This window comes from Poromitra crassiceps, assembly GCF_964638095.1.
Source record: "Poromitra crassiceps genome assembly, chromosome: 2".
Taxonomy (NCBI): Eukaryota; Metazoa; Chordata; class Actinopteri; order Beryciformes; family Melamphaidae; genus Poromitra; species Poromitra crassiceps.
In genome coordinates, this window is record NC_139624.1 from 8,828,443 (window position 1) to 8,848,106 (window position 19,664).

Consider the following 19,664-nt stretch of genomic DNA (forward strand, 5'->3'; position numbering starts at 1 on the left):
CTGTGTCTGCTAAATGACGAAATGTAATGTAAAGAGACACACATGGGCCCGCGCAGACACACACATTCACACTGAGTAAACTGTATTGTTGAATGTAAAAAAAGCACTTCATGTATATATATATATATATATATTTTTTGTCATTTGTGTCATAACGAATAATATTTACATGTCTGATGTCAATACAGTTCAAAATAAAAGAATTGAGAGCGAGTTCTGCCTGAGATTGTGTCCTTTACAAAAATGCCATTTTCTCCCATTTCTCTTCTCAGAGAGACCTTTTTGGTGAAAACAGGGTGTATATAAATGGCTATAAGTAGAGTACAGAACATGCTAAAAGCTCACTTTTTTTTCTGGTGAACCCAGAGACGTACATCTTCATTTTGAGGTATTGCAAATCACTTTGGTGCTAATAGATAATTTACTGTGGGTCTTGAATGATGACCAACAATTATGAAAATCTTTGGCCTGAGCTAAATATTGGCAGTCCTAAACTGGCCATGAATGAGTTAATGCACTTTTTATACTCTTTTTTAAAGTTTTGTTGTGATGCTTTTAAATGTCCATTTCATTCTCTTCTTTTCTTTTCTTTTCCTGTCAACCATTTTATGTGAAGCACTTTGAATTGCCTCTGTGTATGAAATGTGCTATACAAATAAACTTGACTTGACTTTTACTTTTAAAACTCACAACAACTCACCACAGTAAAAAGTAATAAAGAGGGTTTCCCTCAGCTTACACTTGAGACTGACCTCGCGTCACCTCCAGGCTCTCTCTCAGAGGAGAATAGAGTCCCGCAGCGATGACGTATTTTTGTAGGCTTAACCAGAAATCGCCGCCATTTTGGTTCTTCAGTGGAAAAGTCTATGGGGTTTCAGAATGGGGATTTCACTTAAAGCAGGACTAAACCCCACACAGATTTCTGGCAAAACGGTATTCTACTTGATTTGAAAAATCTGCAGGCAAGATGGCTATAGTCTCAGTACCCTGGCAGAATTCCTAGCCCATAAACTAATAACTTGGCCAATAAGTATGTAACATACAAAATAAAACAAACAGTAATGTCCTCGAATGGAGTTCCTCGAATGGCCACTTGAGGCTGGCTGCAAAAGCGAGTCGGTCCCCATTCACCCGCATGTTAAAATGCCAACTTAACAGCATAACATGTTTACAGCCTGGTCCAAAAATGGTTTTGGTCTCTATAGCTAATTTCACCCCTCAACTGTACGGGCAGTGAAATGTTATATAACTCACCCATTTACAGTCAAATAGACATTACATTACGTCATTTGGCAGACGCTTTTATCCAAAGCGACTTACAATAACAACTTTTTGTCAGCAATAGAGCAATCAACTATGCAATAGAGCTGCCGAAAATAATCGATTCAGAGATGCATCGCGATGCGGACGTGCACGATTCTGCATCGATTAAATTCCGGACTATAAGCCGCGGCTTTTTCCCCGTTTTTTGGCCCCTGCGGCTTATATAACGGTGCGGCTTATCTATGGATTTTTTCAGCAAAAAAAAAAAAAAAAAACGGAATTCTCTCTTCTTTAGCACTCTTTCTAACTATAAATCCACTTCTGTTTTAATTTCCTCTCTTGCCCTCTTTTCACCACACCGCGGACACTGTGTGCACTGTAAAAAAAAACACAGGTGGTGTTGTGTTATGTTGTTTTGTTGAAATGTTAATGGGAGCTTCCTCAAACAGCCATCTCTTTCCCAACAATCCCCTCTGTGCACGAACCCTTACATATGGTAATTAACATTAAAACACAATAAAAAAAATAAAATAAAAAAATAAAAATAAAAACATTAAAACACAACTTATAGTCCGGTGCGGCTTATATATGTAACAAACAGGCAATTTTGCTGCTGCGGCTTATACTCCGGTGCGGCTTATAGTCCGGAATTTACGGTATCAAAAATCGATTATAAAAAAATAAAAATAAAATTTTTTTTTTTTATAATCAAATAAAATAGAATGTAAGTACATGCAGTTGTTTATTTTAATTATGGATCATAATACAATGCAATTCCAAATGCACTTTTATTTTAAAAGTAGCCACACAGTGAGAAAAAAGAAAGTGAGAAAAAATAAATCATGTATTGCGGAAAAAGTGATGCATCGATTTAAGATGCATCGCGATGCATCGTGATGCATCGTTTAATCGAATCGAATCGAATCGTAGACTTGTATAATCGAATCGTATCGAATCGTGAGATCAGTGAAGATGCACAGCTCTACTATGCAACACAGTCTATGACAACTACAACTTCTGTAAGGAATAGTGGTACAAGTTTAGTTTAGGTTACCGTAGTTTAGATTTTCTTTTTCTTTTTTTTGAGAGAGAAAGAAGTTAGTTCAAGAAGTTAGTTCAAGAAGGGCCCAGATGGAGCCTGAAAAGGTGAGTCTTTAGTCTTTTCCGAAAGATCGGCAGTGATTCGGCCGTCCTGACCGAAGGTGGAAGCTCGTTCCACCATTGAGGTGCCAGGGACGAGAAGAGTCGCGAACGGGATGAGCGACTTTTGAGCCCCCGTAGTGGAGGAGGGGCGAGGCGTCCTGCACTGGTGGAGGAGCGAAGGGAACGGTGAGAGATTTGGAGCCTGACCATATAAGTACAGGGGAGCTGACTGGTGTACTGCCCTGTAGGCCAAAACCAGTGTTTTGAATTTAATGCGTGCCTAGATGGGAAGCCAGTGAAGGTCACGGAAGAGGGGAGTGACATGAGAGAATTTGGGTTGGTTGAATACCAGACGGGCTGCAGCGTTCTGAATGAGCTGAAGCGGACGGATGGCTGTAGCCGGTAGCCCAGCCAGAAGAACATTGCAGTAGACAACAGAACAAACACCAAACTAGAGCCTTAGATTCTTTACAACAGCTATAACAATCTGCAACAGTGTAGGTGGGTGTGTCTCAGGGCTGAACAGCTAAATATGTCCTTGTCCATACTGAACTTGAGGCTTCTTGTGCATGTCCCTATCCTTTCAGGACCTGGGAATAACTAAAGTACTTTCCCAGTCTTGTCACAGCTGTGTGGGAGTGTTGGGTGACAGCAGCAAATCTGTGTAGGAGTGTTGGGTGACAGCAGCACAGTACGGTATTGTTGTCACAGCTGTGTAGGAGTGTTGGTATTGTTTCCTTACCTTCCCCGGTCGGAGCTGAAGCTGGGGCTGAAGTCTGGTCTGCTGGGCTCCATCCTGCCTCCTCTGCCCTCACGCTGCATGCTGCCTCTCAGACGCTGCCTGCCCTGCTGCCTGGAATGAAGGGGGCAGAGCTCCATGGCTCCGCCCCCTGCCAGGTGGGACGAATCATTCGCCGGCCCCCGATCCCAAGAGCCACGCGACCTCATGCCTCTGCTGGCAAAGGTCAGAGGTCAGTTATCACGTAACCACGACAACAACTACCCAGACCATAATGAGACACGATTCAAATATCAAACCTCCAAAGTGGTACAATGATAAACTACAGAAAATATCTAGTTCTCCTTACCTGATCAAAACAATTATTGCCAAAATGGAAGTGTGCAAAATAATTTTCACAGCAAATATAAGTGACTGATGACTAAGTAGAAGACAAACGACAGGTAAGAAGCACCTCTGCCTGTGTGGGTTGTATTGTTTGAAGTTGGGGGCTGCTGGGAAGCCATTCATGAACTCGTCCATCAGCGGTGGGATCTGCTTACACTGTCAAGAGAGCAGAGTGAAGTTACAATCCTCAAGTTAAAGTCAATACATTTTAAGACCTTTTTTAAGACTTTTTCCAATATATTTTAAGACCTCAACGCCACTTTCGTCACATCAGCGAGAGGGGTGTAAATCACAAGTTCCATCACGATACGATACTATATAGATTCTTTACGATATTTGCCGATATCGCAAAGTCTGCCACAATACAATTTCGATTCAAATAGAGGGTCTGCATTGGATATGAGATGATATCACTATGCCCATTTAACACAATCAGCACAATAGCTACAACATTTAATACCTCTCAAATGGCGATTAAGACTTTTTAATAGGGGTGATCCAATCACGTTTTTTGCCACCGATCACCTATGAGAAATATCTGCCCGACACAGATTGATCACCGATTACCGTTTTTATTTTATTTTTTTAAGCAGCTATAGCAGCCTATTATATATATATTATACCCTCTGAGCAGCCTATTATAGCCCTTTATAAAATGGCTCTCTCAAATCAATCTGATTGGTTCACAGCCATTGTATAATTCCAGTAACCGAGTTCAATAACCCATGGCCATGGGTTATTGGTTGCCATGGCAACTCTCTTACTAAGAGAGTAATAATAAGGCTTACCTCAAATGACAACGTAGAAAAAAAAAATGGCGGAGACAGCTGTCAGATCCTTGTGAATCGATCTTCGCTTATAACTTTACTAATACTTCGCAGAAAATGATGTTTTGTACAAGAATAGATGCGGGCTAATGTCTTCTTTGCAAAAGAAAGGCTGTTAACTCCGCATTTAACCCCGCATTTAACCCCGTAACGTTAGTTGGTGTCGGGCAAGCCCTGAGAATGCAACGCTGCGCTCGAGCTGCCTGGGTTTCCAGAAAGCTCTCAGCCAAGCGCCAGGATTGGCCAATGTCAACTTCAGTCTCCAGAACGATCCAATCAAATCACCCGCACGTCTATCTTCTTGCTAGAGGTCCCGCCTTACAGTAGTGTTTCAACTGACTCTCAGAATACCATGCCAGTCGGACTTATAGTGTTATTATTATTATATTATTATACTTGGAACCCTTTTATAAAAGCAATATAGCACTCGAGCAGCGTGTGTTGTGGAATATATCCCCCTGCTCAGTTGTTATCCCACGAGGCCGCAGGCCACACTTGCTCTCGTGATATATTGCTTAAATATATTATATATATATTATACCCTCTGAGCAGGACTCACCAGAGTGGTCCATCTGTGTTGTTACAAAATGTGTTTCCTCCTCTACCCTCTGACCAGGACTCACCAGAGTGGTCCATCTGTGTTGTTACAAAATGTGTTTCCTCTACCCTCTGAGCAGGACTCACCAGAGTGGTCCATCTGTGTTGTTACAAAATGTGTTTCCTCCTCTACCCTCTGACCAGGACTCACCAGAGTGGTCCATATGTGTTGTTACAAAATGTGTTTCCTCCTCTACCCTCTGACCAGGACTCACCAGAGTGGTCCATCTGTGTTGTTACAAAATGTGTTTCCCTCTCTACCCTCTGACCAGGACTCACCAGAGTGGTCCATCTGTGTTGTTACAAAATGTGTTTCCTCCTCTACCCTCTGACCAGGACTCACCAGAGTGGTCCATCTGTGTTGTTACAAAATGTGTTTCCCCCTCTACCCTCTGACCAGGACTCACCAGAGTGGTCCATCTGTGTTGTTACAAAATGTGTTTCCTCCTCTACCCTCTGACCAGGACTCACGAGAGTGGTCCATCTGTGTTGTTACAAAATGTGTTTCCTCTACCCTCTGACCAGGACTCACCAGAGTGGTCCATCTGTGTTGTTACAAAATGTGTTTCCTCCTCTACCCTCTGACCAGGACTCACCAGAGTGGTCCATCTGTGTTGTTACAAAATGTGTTTCCCTCTCTACCCTCTGACCAGGACTCACCAGAGTGGTCCATCTGTGTTGTTACAAAATGTGTTTCCTCTACCCTCTGACCAGGACTCACCAGAGTGGTCCATCTGTGTTGTTACAAAATGTGTTTCCCTCTCTACCCTCTGACCAGGACTCACCAGAGTGGTCCATCTGTGTTGTTACAAAATGTGTTTCCTCCTCTACCCTCTGACCAGGACTCACCAGAGTGGTCCATCTGTGTTGTTACAAAATGTGTTTCCTCCTCTACCCTCTGACCAGGACTCACCAGAGTGGTCCATCTGTGTTGTTACAAAATGTGTTTCCTCCACCCTCTGACCAGGACTCACCAGAGCGGTCCATCTGTGTTGTTACAAAATGTGTTTCCTCCTCTACCCTCTGACCAGGACTCACCAGAGTGGTCCATCTGTGTTGTTACAAAATGTGTTTCCTCCTCTACCCTCTGACCAGGACTCACGAGAGTGGTCCATCTGTGTTGTTACAAAATGTGTTTCCTCCTCTACCCTCTGACCAGGACTCACCAGAGTGGTCCATCTGTGTTGTTACAAAATGTGTTTCCTCCTCTACCCTCTGACCAGGACTCACCAGAGTGGTCCATCTGTGTTGTTACAAAATGTGTTTCCTCTACCCTCTGACCAGTACTCACCAGAGTGGTCCATCTGTGTTGTTACAAAATGTGTTTCCCTCTCTACCCTCTGACCAGGACTCACCAGAGCGGTCCATCTGTGTTGTTACAAAATGTGTTTCCTCCTCTACCCTCTGACCAGGACTCACCAGAGTGGTCCATCTGTGTTGTTACAAAATGTGTTTCCTCCTCTACCCTCTGACCAGGACTCACCAGAGTGGTCCATCTGTGTTGTTACAAAATGTGTTTCCTCCTCTACCCTCTGACCAGGACTCACCAGAGTGGTCCATCTGTGTTGTTACAAAATGTGTTTCCTCCACCCTCTGACCAGGACTCACCAGAGTGGTCCATCTGTGTTGTTACAAAATGTGTTTCCTCTACCCTCTGACCAGGACTCACCAGAGCGGTCCATCTGTGTTGTTACAAAATGTGTTTCCTCCTCTACCCTCTGACCAGGACTCACCAGAGTGGTCCATCTGTGTTGTTACAAAATGTGTTTCCTCCTCTACCCTCTGACCAGGACTCACCAGAGTGGTCCATCTGTGTTGTTACAAAATGTGTTTCCTCCTCTACCCTCTGACCAGGACTCACCAGAGTGGTCCATCTGTGTTGTAACAAAATGTGTTTCCCCCTCTACCCTCTGACCAGGACTCACGAGAGTGGTCCATCTGTGTTGTTACAAAATGTGTTTCCTCCTCTACCCTCTGACCAGGACTCACCAGAGTGGTCCATCTGTGTTGTTACAAAATGTGTTTCCTCCTCTACCCTCTGACCAGGACTCACCAGAGTGGTCCATCTGTGTTGTTACAAAATGTGTTTCCTCTACCCTCTGACCAGTACTCACCAGAGTGGTCCATCTGTGTTGTTACAAAATGTGTTTCCCTCTCTACCCTCTGACCAGGACTCACCAGAGCGGTCCATCTGTGTTGTTACAAAATGTGTTTCCTCCTCTACCCTCTGACCAGGACTCACCAGAGTGGTCCATCTGTGTTGTTACAAAATGTGTTTCCTCCACCCTCTGACCAGGACTCACCAGAGCGGTCCATCTGTGTTGTTACAAAATGTGTTTCCTCCTCTACCCTCTGACCAGGACTCACCAGAGTGGTCCATCTGTGTTGTTACAAAATGTGTTTCCTCCTCTACCCTCTGACCAGGACTCACCAGAGTGGTCCATCTGTGTTGTTACAAAATGTGTTTCCTCCACCCTCTGACCAGGACTCACCAGAGTGGTCCATCTGTGTTGTTACAAAATGTGTTTCCTCCTCTACCCTCTGACCAGGACTCACCAGAGTGGTCCATCTGTGTTGTTACAAAATGTGTTTCCCTCTCTACCCTCTGACCAGGACTCACCAGAGCGGTCCATCTGTGTTGTTACAAAATGTGTTTCCTCCTCTACCCTCTGACCAGGACTCACCAGAGTGGTCCATCTGTGTTGTTACAAAATGTGTTTCCTCTACCCTCTGACCAGGACTCACCAGAGTGGTCCATCTGTGTTGTTACAAAATGTGTTTCCCTCTCTACCCTCTGACCAGGACTCACCAGAGCGGTCCATCTGTGTTGTTACAAAATGTGTTTCCTCCTCTACCCTCTGACCAGGACTCACCAGAGTGGTCCATCTGTGTTGTTACAAAATGTGTTTCCTCTACCCTCTGACCAGGACTCACCAGAGTGGTCCATCTGTGTTGTTACAAAATGTGTTTCCTCCACCCTCTGACCAGGACTCACCAGAGCGGTCCATCTGTGTTGTTACAAAATGTGTTTCCTCCTCTACCCTCTGACCAGGACTCACCAGAGTGGTCCATCTGTGTTGTTACAAAATGTGTTTCCTCCTCTACCCTCTGACCAGGACTCACCAGAGTGGTCCATCTGTGTTGTTACAAAATGTGTTTCCTCTACCCTCTGACCAGGACTCACCAGAGTGGTCCATATGTGTTGTTTACAAAATGTGTTTCCTCCTCTACCCTCTGCCCAGGACTCACCAGAGTGGTCCATCTGTGTTGTTACAAAATGTGTTTCCTCCTCTACCCTCTGACCAGGACTCACCAGAGTGGTCCATATGTGTTGTTTACAAAATGTGTTTCCTCTACCCTCTGACCAGGACTCACCAGAGTGGTCCATCTGTGTTGTTACAAAATGTGTTTCCTCCTCTACCCTCTGACCAGGACTCACCAGAGTGGTCCATCTGTGTTGTTACAAAATGTGTTTCCTCCTCTACCCTCTGACCAGGACTCACCAGAGTGGTCCATCTGTGTTGTTACAAAATGTGTTTCCTCTACCCTCTGACCAGGACTCACCAGAGTGGTCCATCTGTGTTGTTACAAAATGTGTTTCCCTCTCTACCCTCTGACCAGGACTCACCAGAGCGGTCCATCTGTGTTGTTACAAAATGTGTTTCCTCCTCTACCCTCTGACCAGGACTCACCAGAGTGGTCCATCTGTGTTGTTACAAAATGTGTTTCCTCCACCCTCTGACCAGGACTCACCAGAGCGGTCCATCTGTGTTGTTACAAAATGTGTTTCCTCCTCTACCCTCTGACCAGGACTCACCAGAGTGGTCCATCTGTGTTGTTACAAAATGTGTTTCCTCCTCTACCCTCTGACCAGGACTCAGCAGAGTGGTCCATCTGTGTTGTTACAAAATGTGTTTCCTCCTCTACCCTCTGACCAGGACTCACCAGAGTGGTCCATCTGTGTTGTTACAAAATGTGTTTCCTCCTCTACCCTCTGACCAGGACTCACCAGAGTGGTCCATCTGTGTTGTTACAAAATGTGTTTCCTCTACCCTCTGACCAGGACTCACCAGAGTGGTCCATATGTGTTGTTTACAAAATGTGTTTCCTCCTCTACCCTCTGACCAGGACTCACCAGAGTGGTCCATATGTGTTTTTTACAAAATGTGTTTCCTCTACCCTCTGACCAGGACTCACCAGAGTGGTCCATCTGTGTTGTTACAAAATGTGTTTCCTCCTCTACCCTCTGACCAGGACTCACCAGAGTGGTCCATCTGTGTTGTTACAAAATGTGTTTCCTCCTCTACCCTCTGACCAGGACTCACCAGAGTGGTCCATCTGTGTTGTTACAAAATGTGTTTCCCCCTCTACCCTCTGACCAGGACTCACGAGAGTGGTCCATCTGTGTTGTTACAAAATGTGTTTCCTCCTCTACCCTCTGACCAGGACTCACCAGAGTGGTCCATCTGTGTTGTTACAAAATGTGTTTCCCCCTCTACCCTCTGACCAGGACTCACCAGAGTGGTCCATCTGTGTTGTTACAAAATGTGTTTCCTCTACCCTCTGACCAGGACTCACCAGAGTGGTCCATCTGTGTTGTTACAAAATGTGTTTCCTGTACCCTCTGACCAGGACTCACCAGAGTGGTCCATCTGTGTTGTTACAAAATGTGTTTCCTCTACCCTCTGACCAGGACTCACCAGAGTGGTCCATCTGTGTTGTTACAAAATGTGTTTCCCTCTCTACCCTCTGACCAGGACTCACCAGAGTGGTCCATCTGTGTTGTTACAAAATGTGTTTCCTCCTCTACCCTCTGACCAGGACTCACCAGAGTGGTCCATCTGTGTTGTTACAAAATGTGTTTCCCTCTCTACCCTCTGACCAGGACTCACCAGAGCGGTCCATCTGTGTTGTTACAAAATGTGTTTCCTCCTCTACCCTCTGACCAGGACTCACCAGAGTGGTCCATCTGTGTTGTTACAAAATGTGTTTCCCTCTCTACCCTCTGACCAGGACTCACCAGAGTGGTCCATCTGTGTTGTTACAAAATGTGTTTCCTCCTCTACCCTCTGACCAGGACTCACCAGAGTGGTCCATCTGTGTTGTTACAAAATGTGTTTCCCTCTCTACCCTCTGACCAGGACTCACCAGAGTGGTCCATCTGTGTTGTTACAAAATGTGTTTCCCTCTCTACCCTCTGACCAGGACTCACCAGAGTGGTCCATCTGTGTTGTTACAAAATGTGTTTCCTCCTCTACCCTCTGACCAGGACTCACCAGAGTGGTCCATCTGTGTTGTTACAAAATGTGTTTCCCTCTCTACCCTCTGACCAGGACTCACCAGAGTGGTCCATCTGTGTTGTTACAAAATGTGTTTCCTCCACCCTCTGACCAGGACTCACCAGAGCGGTCCATCTGTGTTGTTACAAAATGTGTTTCCTCCTCTACCCTCTGACCAGGACTCACCAGAGTGGTCCATCTGTGTTGTTACAAAATGTGTTTCCTCTACCCTCTGACCAGGACTCACCAGAGTGGTCCATCTGTGTTGTTACAAAATGTGTTTCCTCCTCTACCCTCTGACCAGGACTCACCAGAGTGGTCCATATGTGTTGTTACAAAATGTGTTTCCTCCTCTACCCTCTGACCAGGACTCACCAGAGTGGTCCATCTGTGTTGTTACAAAATGTGTTTCCTCCTCTACCCTCTGACCAGGACTCACCAGAGTGGTCCATCTGTGTTGTTACAAAATGTGTTTCCTCCTCTACCCTCTGACCAGGACTCACCAGAGTGGTCCATCTGTGTTGTTACAAAATGTGTTTCCTCTACCCTCTGACCAGGACTCACCAGAGTGGTCCATCTGTGTTGTTACAAAATGTGTTTCCTCTACCCTCTGACCAGGACTCACCAGAGTGGTCCATCTGTGTTGTTACAAAATGTGTTTCCTCCTCTACCCTCTGACCAGGACTCACCAGAGTGGTCCATCTGTGTTGTTACAAAATGTGTTTCCTCCTCTACCCTCTGACCAGGACTCACCAGAGTGGTCCATCTGTGTTGTTACAAAATGTGTTTCCCCCTCTACCCTCTGACCAGGACTCACCAGAGTGGTCCATCTGTGTTGTTACAAAATGTGTTTCCCCCTCTACCCTCTGACCAGGACTCACCAGAGTGGTCCATCTGTGTTGTTACAAAATGTGTTTCCTCCTCTACCCTCTGACCAGGACTCACCAGAGTGGTCCATCTGTGTTGTTACAAAATGTGTTTCCTCCTCTACCCTCTGACCAGGACTCACCAGAGTGGTCCATATGTGTTGTTTACAAAATGTGTTTCCTCCTCTACCCTCTGACCAGGACTCACCAGAGTGGTCCATCTGTGTTGTTACAAAATGTGTTTCCTCCACCCTCTGACCAGGACTCACCAGAGTGGTCCATCTGTGTTGTTACAAAATGTGTTTCCTCCTCTACCCTCTGACCAGGACTCACCAGAGTGGTCCATCTGTGTTGTTACAAAATGTGTTTCCTCCTCTACCCTCTGACCAGGACTCACCAGAGTGGTCCATCTGTGTTGTTACAAAATGTGTTTCCTCTACCCTCTGACCAGGACTCACCGGAGAGGTCTGCGAGTCCCTGTATCCTGTCATGGCTGTAGTCCACGTCTGATTGGTCACATCGTACAGCTGTGGCGTGGGCATGTGGGTGGGGCTGTGCTGCTGGTAGGTGGGCGGGGTGAAGTAGGGGGCAGGGCTGTAGTGTTTGGCACAGGGGTCCAGGGCGTGCGGGCTGTAGCCGTTCTTGGGGGCGTAGGAGGTGACCGCCATGGTTTTGGCCTTTATCCGCGCCATGATGGGCTTTCCCTGAAACACCCGCACCTCCTCTCGCAGGTACTCGTACGCCTGAGCACACACACACACACACACACACACACACACACACACACAGGGGTGATAAAGTGTGACTGTTTGACCGATTCATTTTGCTTCCATGTTATACACTCTAGGCGGTTATAAACATCCAAACATCACATTACAATTTGTGTATATCAAATAAGGTTGTCAAAAGTATCGATAAGTATCAATACAAACAATTTGAAATGGATACAATACACATTTGCAACGATTTCCATACCAGCCGTGTTTTCTCTTAATGAAAATCAAACATACTATTGATTTTCCCCTCCTTATCATTGGTGGGTATCTGTTGCTTCAACAAGCTCAAAGTGTTCTGATAGGCTGATGACTAAAGCAGGTGTAATCTGTTGTGTAAGTGCAATGTTTTTAATGGGTTTTATCAGGCCTAGATTATGGAGAAGCGTGCGTCTGTCTGTCCATCTGTCTTCCTTTACTTTTATGTCTCTTCTTGATGTGTTGTCAACCACCCACCCAGCACCCACCCCATATCGAAAATGGTAATTGAGTGTTGATATTTTCCTGGGTATCGAAGTTAGAAATTCTAGTATCATGACAATTTACAGGATTTACGGATTAAGTGTACCGCATAGAACCCACCTTTGCTAAACATGCATTTCCCCCCAGAAATAATGATTGTAAATGAGGAATAATGTGTATATATCCTATCAAACTGAACTCTATTTTGAAGAAATACTTCAAACACGATACTTGGCTCTCGATAACGCTGGTATCCCTACTGTAAATAGCAACGTGTGTATTTATGTATTTATTCACAGAATTGACATGAAACAATGTAGAACAAAGTGCAGACTGCATAGTGCCTCTTTAACACACTGACTGACACTTGTCCATGACTTCACATGTGACATTAAAGTCTATAAGGGAGGTTAAAATGTTTAAAGGAACGACACAAAGTGATGCCTCACTCAAATCTTTTCAATATGTGTAAATTAAGTTGACAGGGGGGAAAAGAATGCAAAAATACACATTTCAGGATTATTATTTGTTTGAAAAAGGTCTGAGACCGAAACGTTACAATTAAATTTATTTTTGCAAGTTTGGACAGTGTGCGGGACTCTCTTTATTTTTGTGTGAATTATATCCTTGTCCTACGCACCTGCCCCAAGAGAGATGTGCGGAGTTTTCCTTCGAAGGATTATGGCAAAATGATATGGCGCCAGTGTATTGATAATGTATAGAGAGCCCCAGGGATGACGTATTTTTGTAGTCGGAACGCGGAAGTCCCGGACTTCCTGGTTCTTCACTGTTTCTGCCTATGGGATTTTTGAATGGGTTTTTGGCGCGATGCTTCAAATAAGGTCTCTGGGCAACGCAAGCTTAATCAAACGTGAACCAGAGTTCAGCGGGATAATCTTCACACATGACCACTTTCATGAGTTTAAGCGTAAATGCGAGCCCTAGAAGTAAAAAGCTCGTGCTAAGCTAATCCAGAACTACACAGTGTCGCATAGGCTTCCCCGTAACGTCACCACTCAACCTCGAGTGTTGTTGATGTGTGCGCTGCTGTGCACTGATTACCCCGGGCTGAACCAGGTGACGAAAGAGAATTTCCGTGTTCGTCCTTTGAAGTGATGACGTTATTGACGTATAATATCCCCGTCGACTCAACAGTGTACCGTAAATTCCGGACTATAAGACGCACCGGTCTATAAGCCGCAGCACCAAAATTGACTATTTTTTTCTTCTATAAGCCGCACCGGACTATAAGCCGCGGGTGTTTTGATGTTTAATTACCATATGAAAGGGTTCGTGCACAGAGAGGAATGTCGGGAAAGAGATCGCTGTTTGGGGAAGCTCCCATTTATTCAACAAAACAAGCATTACGGTAGGGTAGGCTATAGGCTATAAGAAGCTCCCATTTATTAACATTTCAACAAAATAAATACCGTAGCTATAAAAAATAAAACAATAATAATAATAATAAAACAATCCTCAAAAGGATAAAGTGCTGTAAAAACAATCAAACAATTCTCAAAAGGTTAAGGTGCAGTAAATAACTGGAAAACAAAAAACAATCCTCAAAAGGATAAGGTGCTGCCAACAAAACCAGGTACCGTAATCCTTCTCTTCATCTTTTAGGTGAAGGTGCAGCAAACGGCTGTAAACAGAGTCAAAGTAAAGTCACTAATCCTCGTCTTCCTCGTCTTCCTCTTCTTCCTCCGTACTGAAACCAGCAAAGTCCTCAACTTCAGTGTCGGAAACGAACAGGTTCAGGGTGGCTTCGTCAACCACTCCTCTCTCTCCTTCGTTGTCGCTCTCAAAACCAACGAACTCCTCTTCGTCACTGTCGGAATCGAACAGCCTCTGAAGGCCCTCAGCTGTGGCGGCGTCCTCCTCTTCGTCACGCAGCAGTCCAGCCTTTCGGAACCCGTTGGTGATCGTGGATGTCTTAACACTCCTCCAGGCTGTCAGGACCCACTGGCAAACTTGTGCGAAGGTTGCTTTCCTCATGCGCCCTGTTTTTGTGAATGACTTGTCCCCGCTCGTCATCCACGTCTCCCACTCGATGCGCAGCGCCACTTTAAATGCGCGATTCACACTGATGTCGAGTGGCTGGAGATGTTTGGTCGTGCCCCCAGGTATCACAGCTGGAATGCTGTTTGTGGTCTTGATGGCTGCTTTGACCGAATCGGTGATATGAGCCCTCATGCTGTCCAGGACGAGCAACGCTTTCTTTTGGTGAAAGAATCCTCCAGGGCGCTGGACGTAGCACTGAGACAACCACTCCTTCATGACACTTTCCATCATCCACCCTTTCTTGTTGACTCTGACGCAGATACCACTGGGCATTTTCTCTTTCGGCATCGTAATCCGCTTGAAAATCACCATTGGCGGCAGCTTTGCTCCAGATGCTGTGCAGCCTAGAACACACGTGAAATTGGTTCTCTCGTGACCTGTGGTTCTCAACGTGATCGACGATTCACCTTTCTTGTTCACAGTGCGAGTGAGTGGCAGGTCGAACGTCAAGGGCACTTCATCCATGTTTATGATCTGCTCCGGTTCGATGGAATAATCCTTGATCTTCCTTTGTGTGTATTCGCCGAAGTTTGCGATTTTCTCCTGGTAGTCGGGAGGGAGTTGTTGGCACACAGTCGTCCGCGCCCGGACAGACAGTCCCTTGCGTCTCATGAAACGAAAGCACCAAGATGGCCCACCTCTGAAATGTTCAATTTTCATCTCGGTGGCTACTGTTTTTGCCTTCAGTCGGATCTGCACCGTGGAAACGCCTCGGCCGTCTGCTCGCTGGGTCAACACCCAGTCCTCAAGGGAATCTTCAAGCTCCGGCCATCTGCTTTTGTGGCCTCTGAAGGACTTTTTTGTTTTCTTACACTGAGACAGTTCCTCCTGCTGCTTTTTCCAACGTCTCACCATCGATTCATTTATGCCCAGAGTACGCGCGGCTGCTCTATTTCCCTCTTTTAGTGCGAGTTCGACTGCTTTCAGGTTGAATGCTGCGTCGTGTGAATTTCTGCGTACCTTCCCCATGGTAAGTGAGAGACAGACTGCTCGTCTTGTTGTGATTCCGGGCTGATGAACTTTGCTTACCGTAATTACCATATGTAAGGGTTCACGCACAGAGGGGATTGTTGGCTGTTTGAGGAAGCTCCCATTTACCGTATTACCGTAACATTTCAACAAAACAACATAACACAACACCTTTGTTTATTTCGACAGTGCACACAGTGTCCGCGGTGTGGTGAAAAGAGGGCAACAGAGGAAATTAAAACAGAAGTGGATTTATAGGTAGAAAGAGTGCTAAAAAAGAGAGATTTTATTTGTATTTGAAAAAAAATTTCTGAAAAAATCCATAGATAAGACGCACCGTTATATAAGCCGCAGGGGCCAAAAAACGGGAAAAAAGCCGCGGCTTATAGTCCGGAATTTACGGTAGTCTCATTTAGCCGTTTGCTAGCTAGCCGCCCTTTTAACGGCACGTAAAAGCTTAAACACTCATAAAAGTGGTCCTCATGTGTGAAGATTATCCTGCTTAACACTGGTTCACGTTTGATTAAGCTTGCGTTGCCCAGAGACCTTATTTGAAGCATCGCGCCAAAAACCCATCAAAAATCCCTTAGACGAAAACAGTGAAGAACCCGGAAGTGTTAGCATCGATGTTTTCCGGACTCGTTCCTGGGGCTCTCTATTGCAAGAGGATTATTATCACGATATATGGATTTTGTCCCACCCCTACACAACATGGTCTCTGTAATTTACCTGTTGTGTTTGTCCCACCCCTACACAACATGGTCTCTGTAATTTACCTGTTGTGTTTGTCCCACCCCTACACAACATGGTCTCTGTAATTTACCTGTTGTGCGTCAGCTTCCGATTCGAAGGTGATGAACCAGTTATCGTTCCTCACAAACTCACAGCTCAGGAACCTGGGCAGGTCCTCCCTGTCAAAGAGTGCCTTCACCTCCTGAGGAACAGCACAACATCAGAAACAATACTACACACACACACACACACACACACACACACACAGGAATACAGGATTCCTACATATTGTCCATTTCAAAACTCCCTACATTTTGCAGAGCTTAAGTTAATTACCGGATTTCAAGGGGTTTGGTCAGTGTTAAGTGTGAAACATGTTGACAGGGTTTGGTCAGTGTTAAGTGTGAAACATGTTGACAGGGTTTGGTCAGTGTTAAGTGTGAAGCATGTTGACAGGGTTTGATCAGTGTTAAGTGTGAAACATGACAGGGTTTGATCAGTGTTAAGTGTGAAACATGTTGACAGGGTTTGGTCAGTGTTAAGTGTGAAACATGTTGACAGGGTTTGATCAGTGTTAAGTGTGAAACATGTTGACAGGGTTTGGTCAGTGTTAAGTGTGAAGCATGTTGACAGGGTTTGATCAGTGTTAAGTGTGAAACATGACAGGGTTTGATCAGTGTTAAGTGTGAAGCATGTTGACAGGGTTTGATCAGTGTTAAGTGTGAAACATGTTGACAGGGTTTGGTCAGTGTTAAGTGTGAAGCATGTTGACAGGGTTTGATCAGTGTTAAGTGTGAAACATGACAGGGTTTGATCAGTGTTAAGTGTGAAGCATGTTGACAGGGTTTGATCAGTGTTAAGTGTGAAACATGTTGACAGGGTTTGGTCAGTGTTAAGTGTGAAACATGTTGACAGGGTTTGGTCAGTGTTAAGTGTGAAGCATGTTGACAGGGTTTGATCAGTGTTAAGTGTGAAACATGACAGGGTTTGATCAGTGTTAAGTGTGAAGCATGTTGACAGGGTTTGATCAGTGTTAAGTGTGAAACATGACAGGGTTTGATCAGTGTTAAGTGTGAAGCATGTTGACAGGGTTTGATCAGTGTTAAGTGTGAAGCATGTTGACAGGGTTTGGTCAGTGTTAAGTGTGAAACATGTTGACAGGGTTTGATCAGTGTTAAGTGTGAAACATGTTGACAGGGTTTGGTCAGTGTTAAGTGTGAAACATGTTGACAGGGTTTGGTCAGTGTTAAGTGTGAAGCATGTTGACAGGGTTTGGTCAGTGTTAAGTGTGAAACATGCTGACAGGGTTTGATCAGTGTTAAGTGTGAAACATGTTGACAGGGTTTGGTCAGTGTTAAGTGTGAAACATGTTGACAGGGTTTGATCAGTGTTAAGTGTGAAGCATGTTGACAGGGTTTGATCAGTGTTAAGTGTGAAACATGTTGACAGGGTTTGGTCAGTGTTAAGTGTGAAACATGTTGACAGGGTTTGGTCAGTGTTAAGTGTGAAACATGTTGACAGGGTTTGATCAGTGTTAAGTGTGAAGCATGTTGACAGGGTTTGATCAGTGTTAAGTGTGAAACATGTTGACAGGGTTTGGTCAGTGTTAAGTGTGAAACATGTTGACAGGGTTTGATCAGTGTTAAGTGTGAAACATGCTGACAGGGTTTGATCAGTGTTAAGTGTGAAACATGCTGACAGGGTTTGGTCAGTGTTAAGTGTGAAGCATGTTGACAGGGTTTGATCAGTGTTAAGTGTGAAGCATGTTGACAGGGTTTGATCAGTGTTAAGTGTGAAACATGTTGACAGGGTTTGGTCAGTGTTAAGTGTGAAACATGTTGACAGGGTTTGATCAGTGTTAAGTGTGAAACATGTTGACAGGGTTTGGTCAGTGTTAAGTGTGAAACATGTTGACAGGGTTTGGTCAGTGTTAAGTGTGAAACATGCTGACAGGGTTTGGTCAGTGTTAAGTGTGAAACATGTTGACAGGGTTTGGTCAGTGTTAAGTGTGAAACATGTTGACAGGGTTTGGTCAGTGTTAAGTGTGAAACATGTTGACAGGGTTTGGTCAGTGTTAAGTGTGAAACATGCTGACAGGGTTTGGTCAGTGTTAAGTGTGAAACATGCTGACAGGGTTTGGTCAGTGTTAAGTGTGAAACATGTTGACAGGGTTTGGTCAGTGTTAAGTGTGAAACATGCTGACAGGGTTTGGTCAGTGTTAAGTGTGAAACATGCTGACAGGGTTTGGTCAGTGTTAAGTGTGAAACATGTTGACAGGGTTTGGTCAGTGTTAAGTGTGAAACATGCTGACAGGGTTTGATCAGTGTTAAGTGTGAAACATGTTGACAGGGTTTGGTCAGTGTTAAGTGTGAAACATGTTGACAGGGTTTGATCAGTGTTAAGTGTGAAGCATGTTGACAGGGTTTGATCAGTGTTAAGTGTGAAACATGTTGACAGGGTTTGGTCAGTGTTAAGTGTGAAACATGTTGACAGGGTTTGGTCAGTGTTAAGTGTGAAACATGTTGACAGGGTTTGATCAGTGTTAAGTGTGAAGCATGTTGACAGGGTTTGATCAGTGTTAAGTGTGAAACATGTTGACAGGGTTTGGTCAGTGTTAAGTGTGAAACATGTTGACAGGGTTTGGTCAGTGTTAAGTGTGAAACATGTTGACAGGGTTTGATCAGTGTTAAGTGTGAAGCATGTTGACAGGGTTTGATCAGTGTTAAGTGTGAAACATGTTGACAGGGTTTGGTCAGTGTTAAGTGTGAAACATGTTGACAGGGTTTGATCAGTGTTAAGTGTGAAACATGTTGACAGGGTTTGGTCAGTGTTAAGTGTGAAACATGTTGACAGGGTTTGGTCAGTGTTAAGTGTGAAACATGCTGACAGGGTTTGGTCAGTGTTAAGTGTGAAACATGTTGACAGGGTTTGGTCAGTGTTAAGTGTGAAACATGTTGACAGGGTTTGGTCAGTGTTAAGTGTGAAACATGTTGACAGGGTTTGGTCAGTGTTAAGTGTGAAACATGCTGACAGGGTTTGGTCAGTGTTAAGTGTGAAACATGCTGACAGGGTTTGGTCAGTGTTAAGTGTGAAACATGTTGACAGGGTTTGGTCAGTGTTAAGTGTGAAACATGCTGACAGGGTTTGGTCAGTGTTAAGTGTGAAACATGCTGACAGGGTTTGGTCAGTGTTAAGTGTGAAACATGTTGACAGGGTTTGGTCAGTGTTAAGTGTGAAACATGCTGACAGGGTTTGGTCAGTGTTAAGTGTGAAACATGCTGACAGGGTTTGGTCAGTGTTAAGTGTGAAACATGCTGACAGGGTTTGGTCAGTGTTAAGTGTGAAACATGCTGACAGGGTTTGGTCAGTGTTAAGTGTGAAACATGTTGACAGGGTTTGGTCAGTGTTAAGTGTGAAACATGCTGACAGGGTTTGGTCAGTGTTAAGTGTGAAACATGCTGACAGGGTTTGGTCAGTGTTAAGTGTGAAACATGTTGACAGGGTTTGGTCAGTGTTAAGTGTGAAACATGCTGACAGGGTTTGGTCAGTGTTAAGTGTGAAACATG

At 44.8% G+C, this 19,664-nt stretch overlaps 1 protein-coding gene across 1 annotated transcript in view; it reads right to left on the minus strand.

Annotated features, from left to right (window-relative positions):
• Positions 1-19,664, minus strand: part of LOC310798259 (uncharacterized protein) — an 82,420-nt gene that overhangs the window by 19,133 nt on the left and 43,623 nt on the right. Inside the window, exons 9-12 of the mRNA XM_083660757.1 lie at positions 16,190-16,300; positions 11,560-11,844; positions 3,600-3,688; positions 3,149-3,361 (exon numbers count right to left, since the gene is read on the minus strand). Coding sequence (XP_083516883.1) covers positions 3,149-3,361; positions 3,600-3,688; positions 11,560-11,844; positions 16,190-16,300 — 698 coding nt within the window. The remainder of the gene's footprint in view (positions 1-3,148; positions 3,362-3,599; positions 3,689-11,559; positions 11,845-16,189; positions 16,301-19,664) is intronic.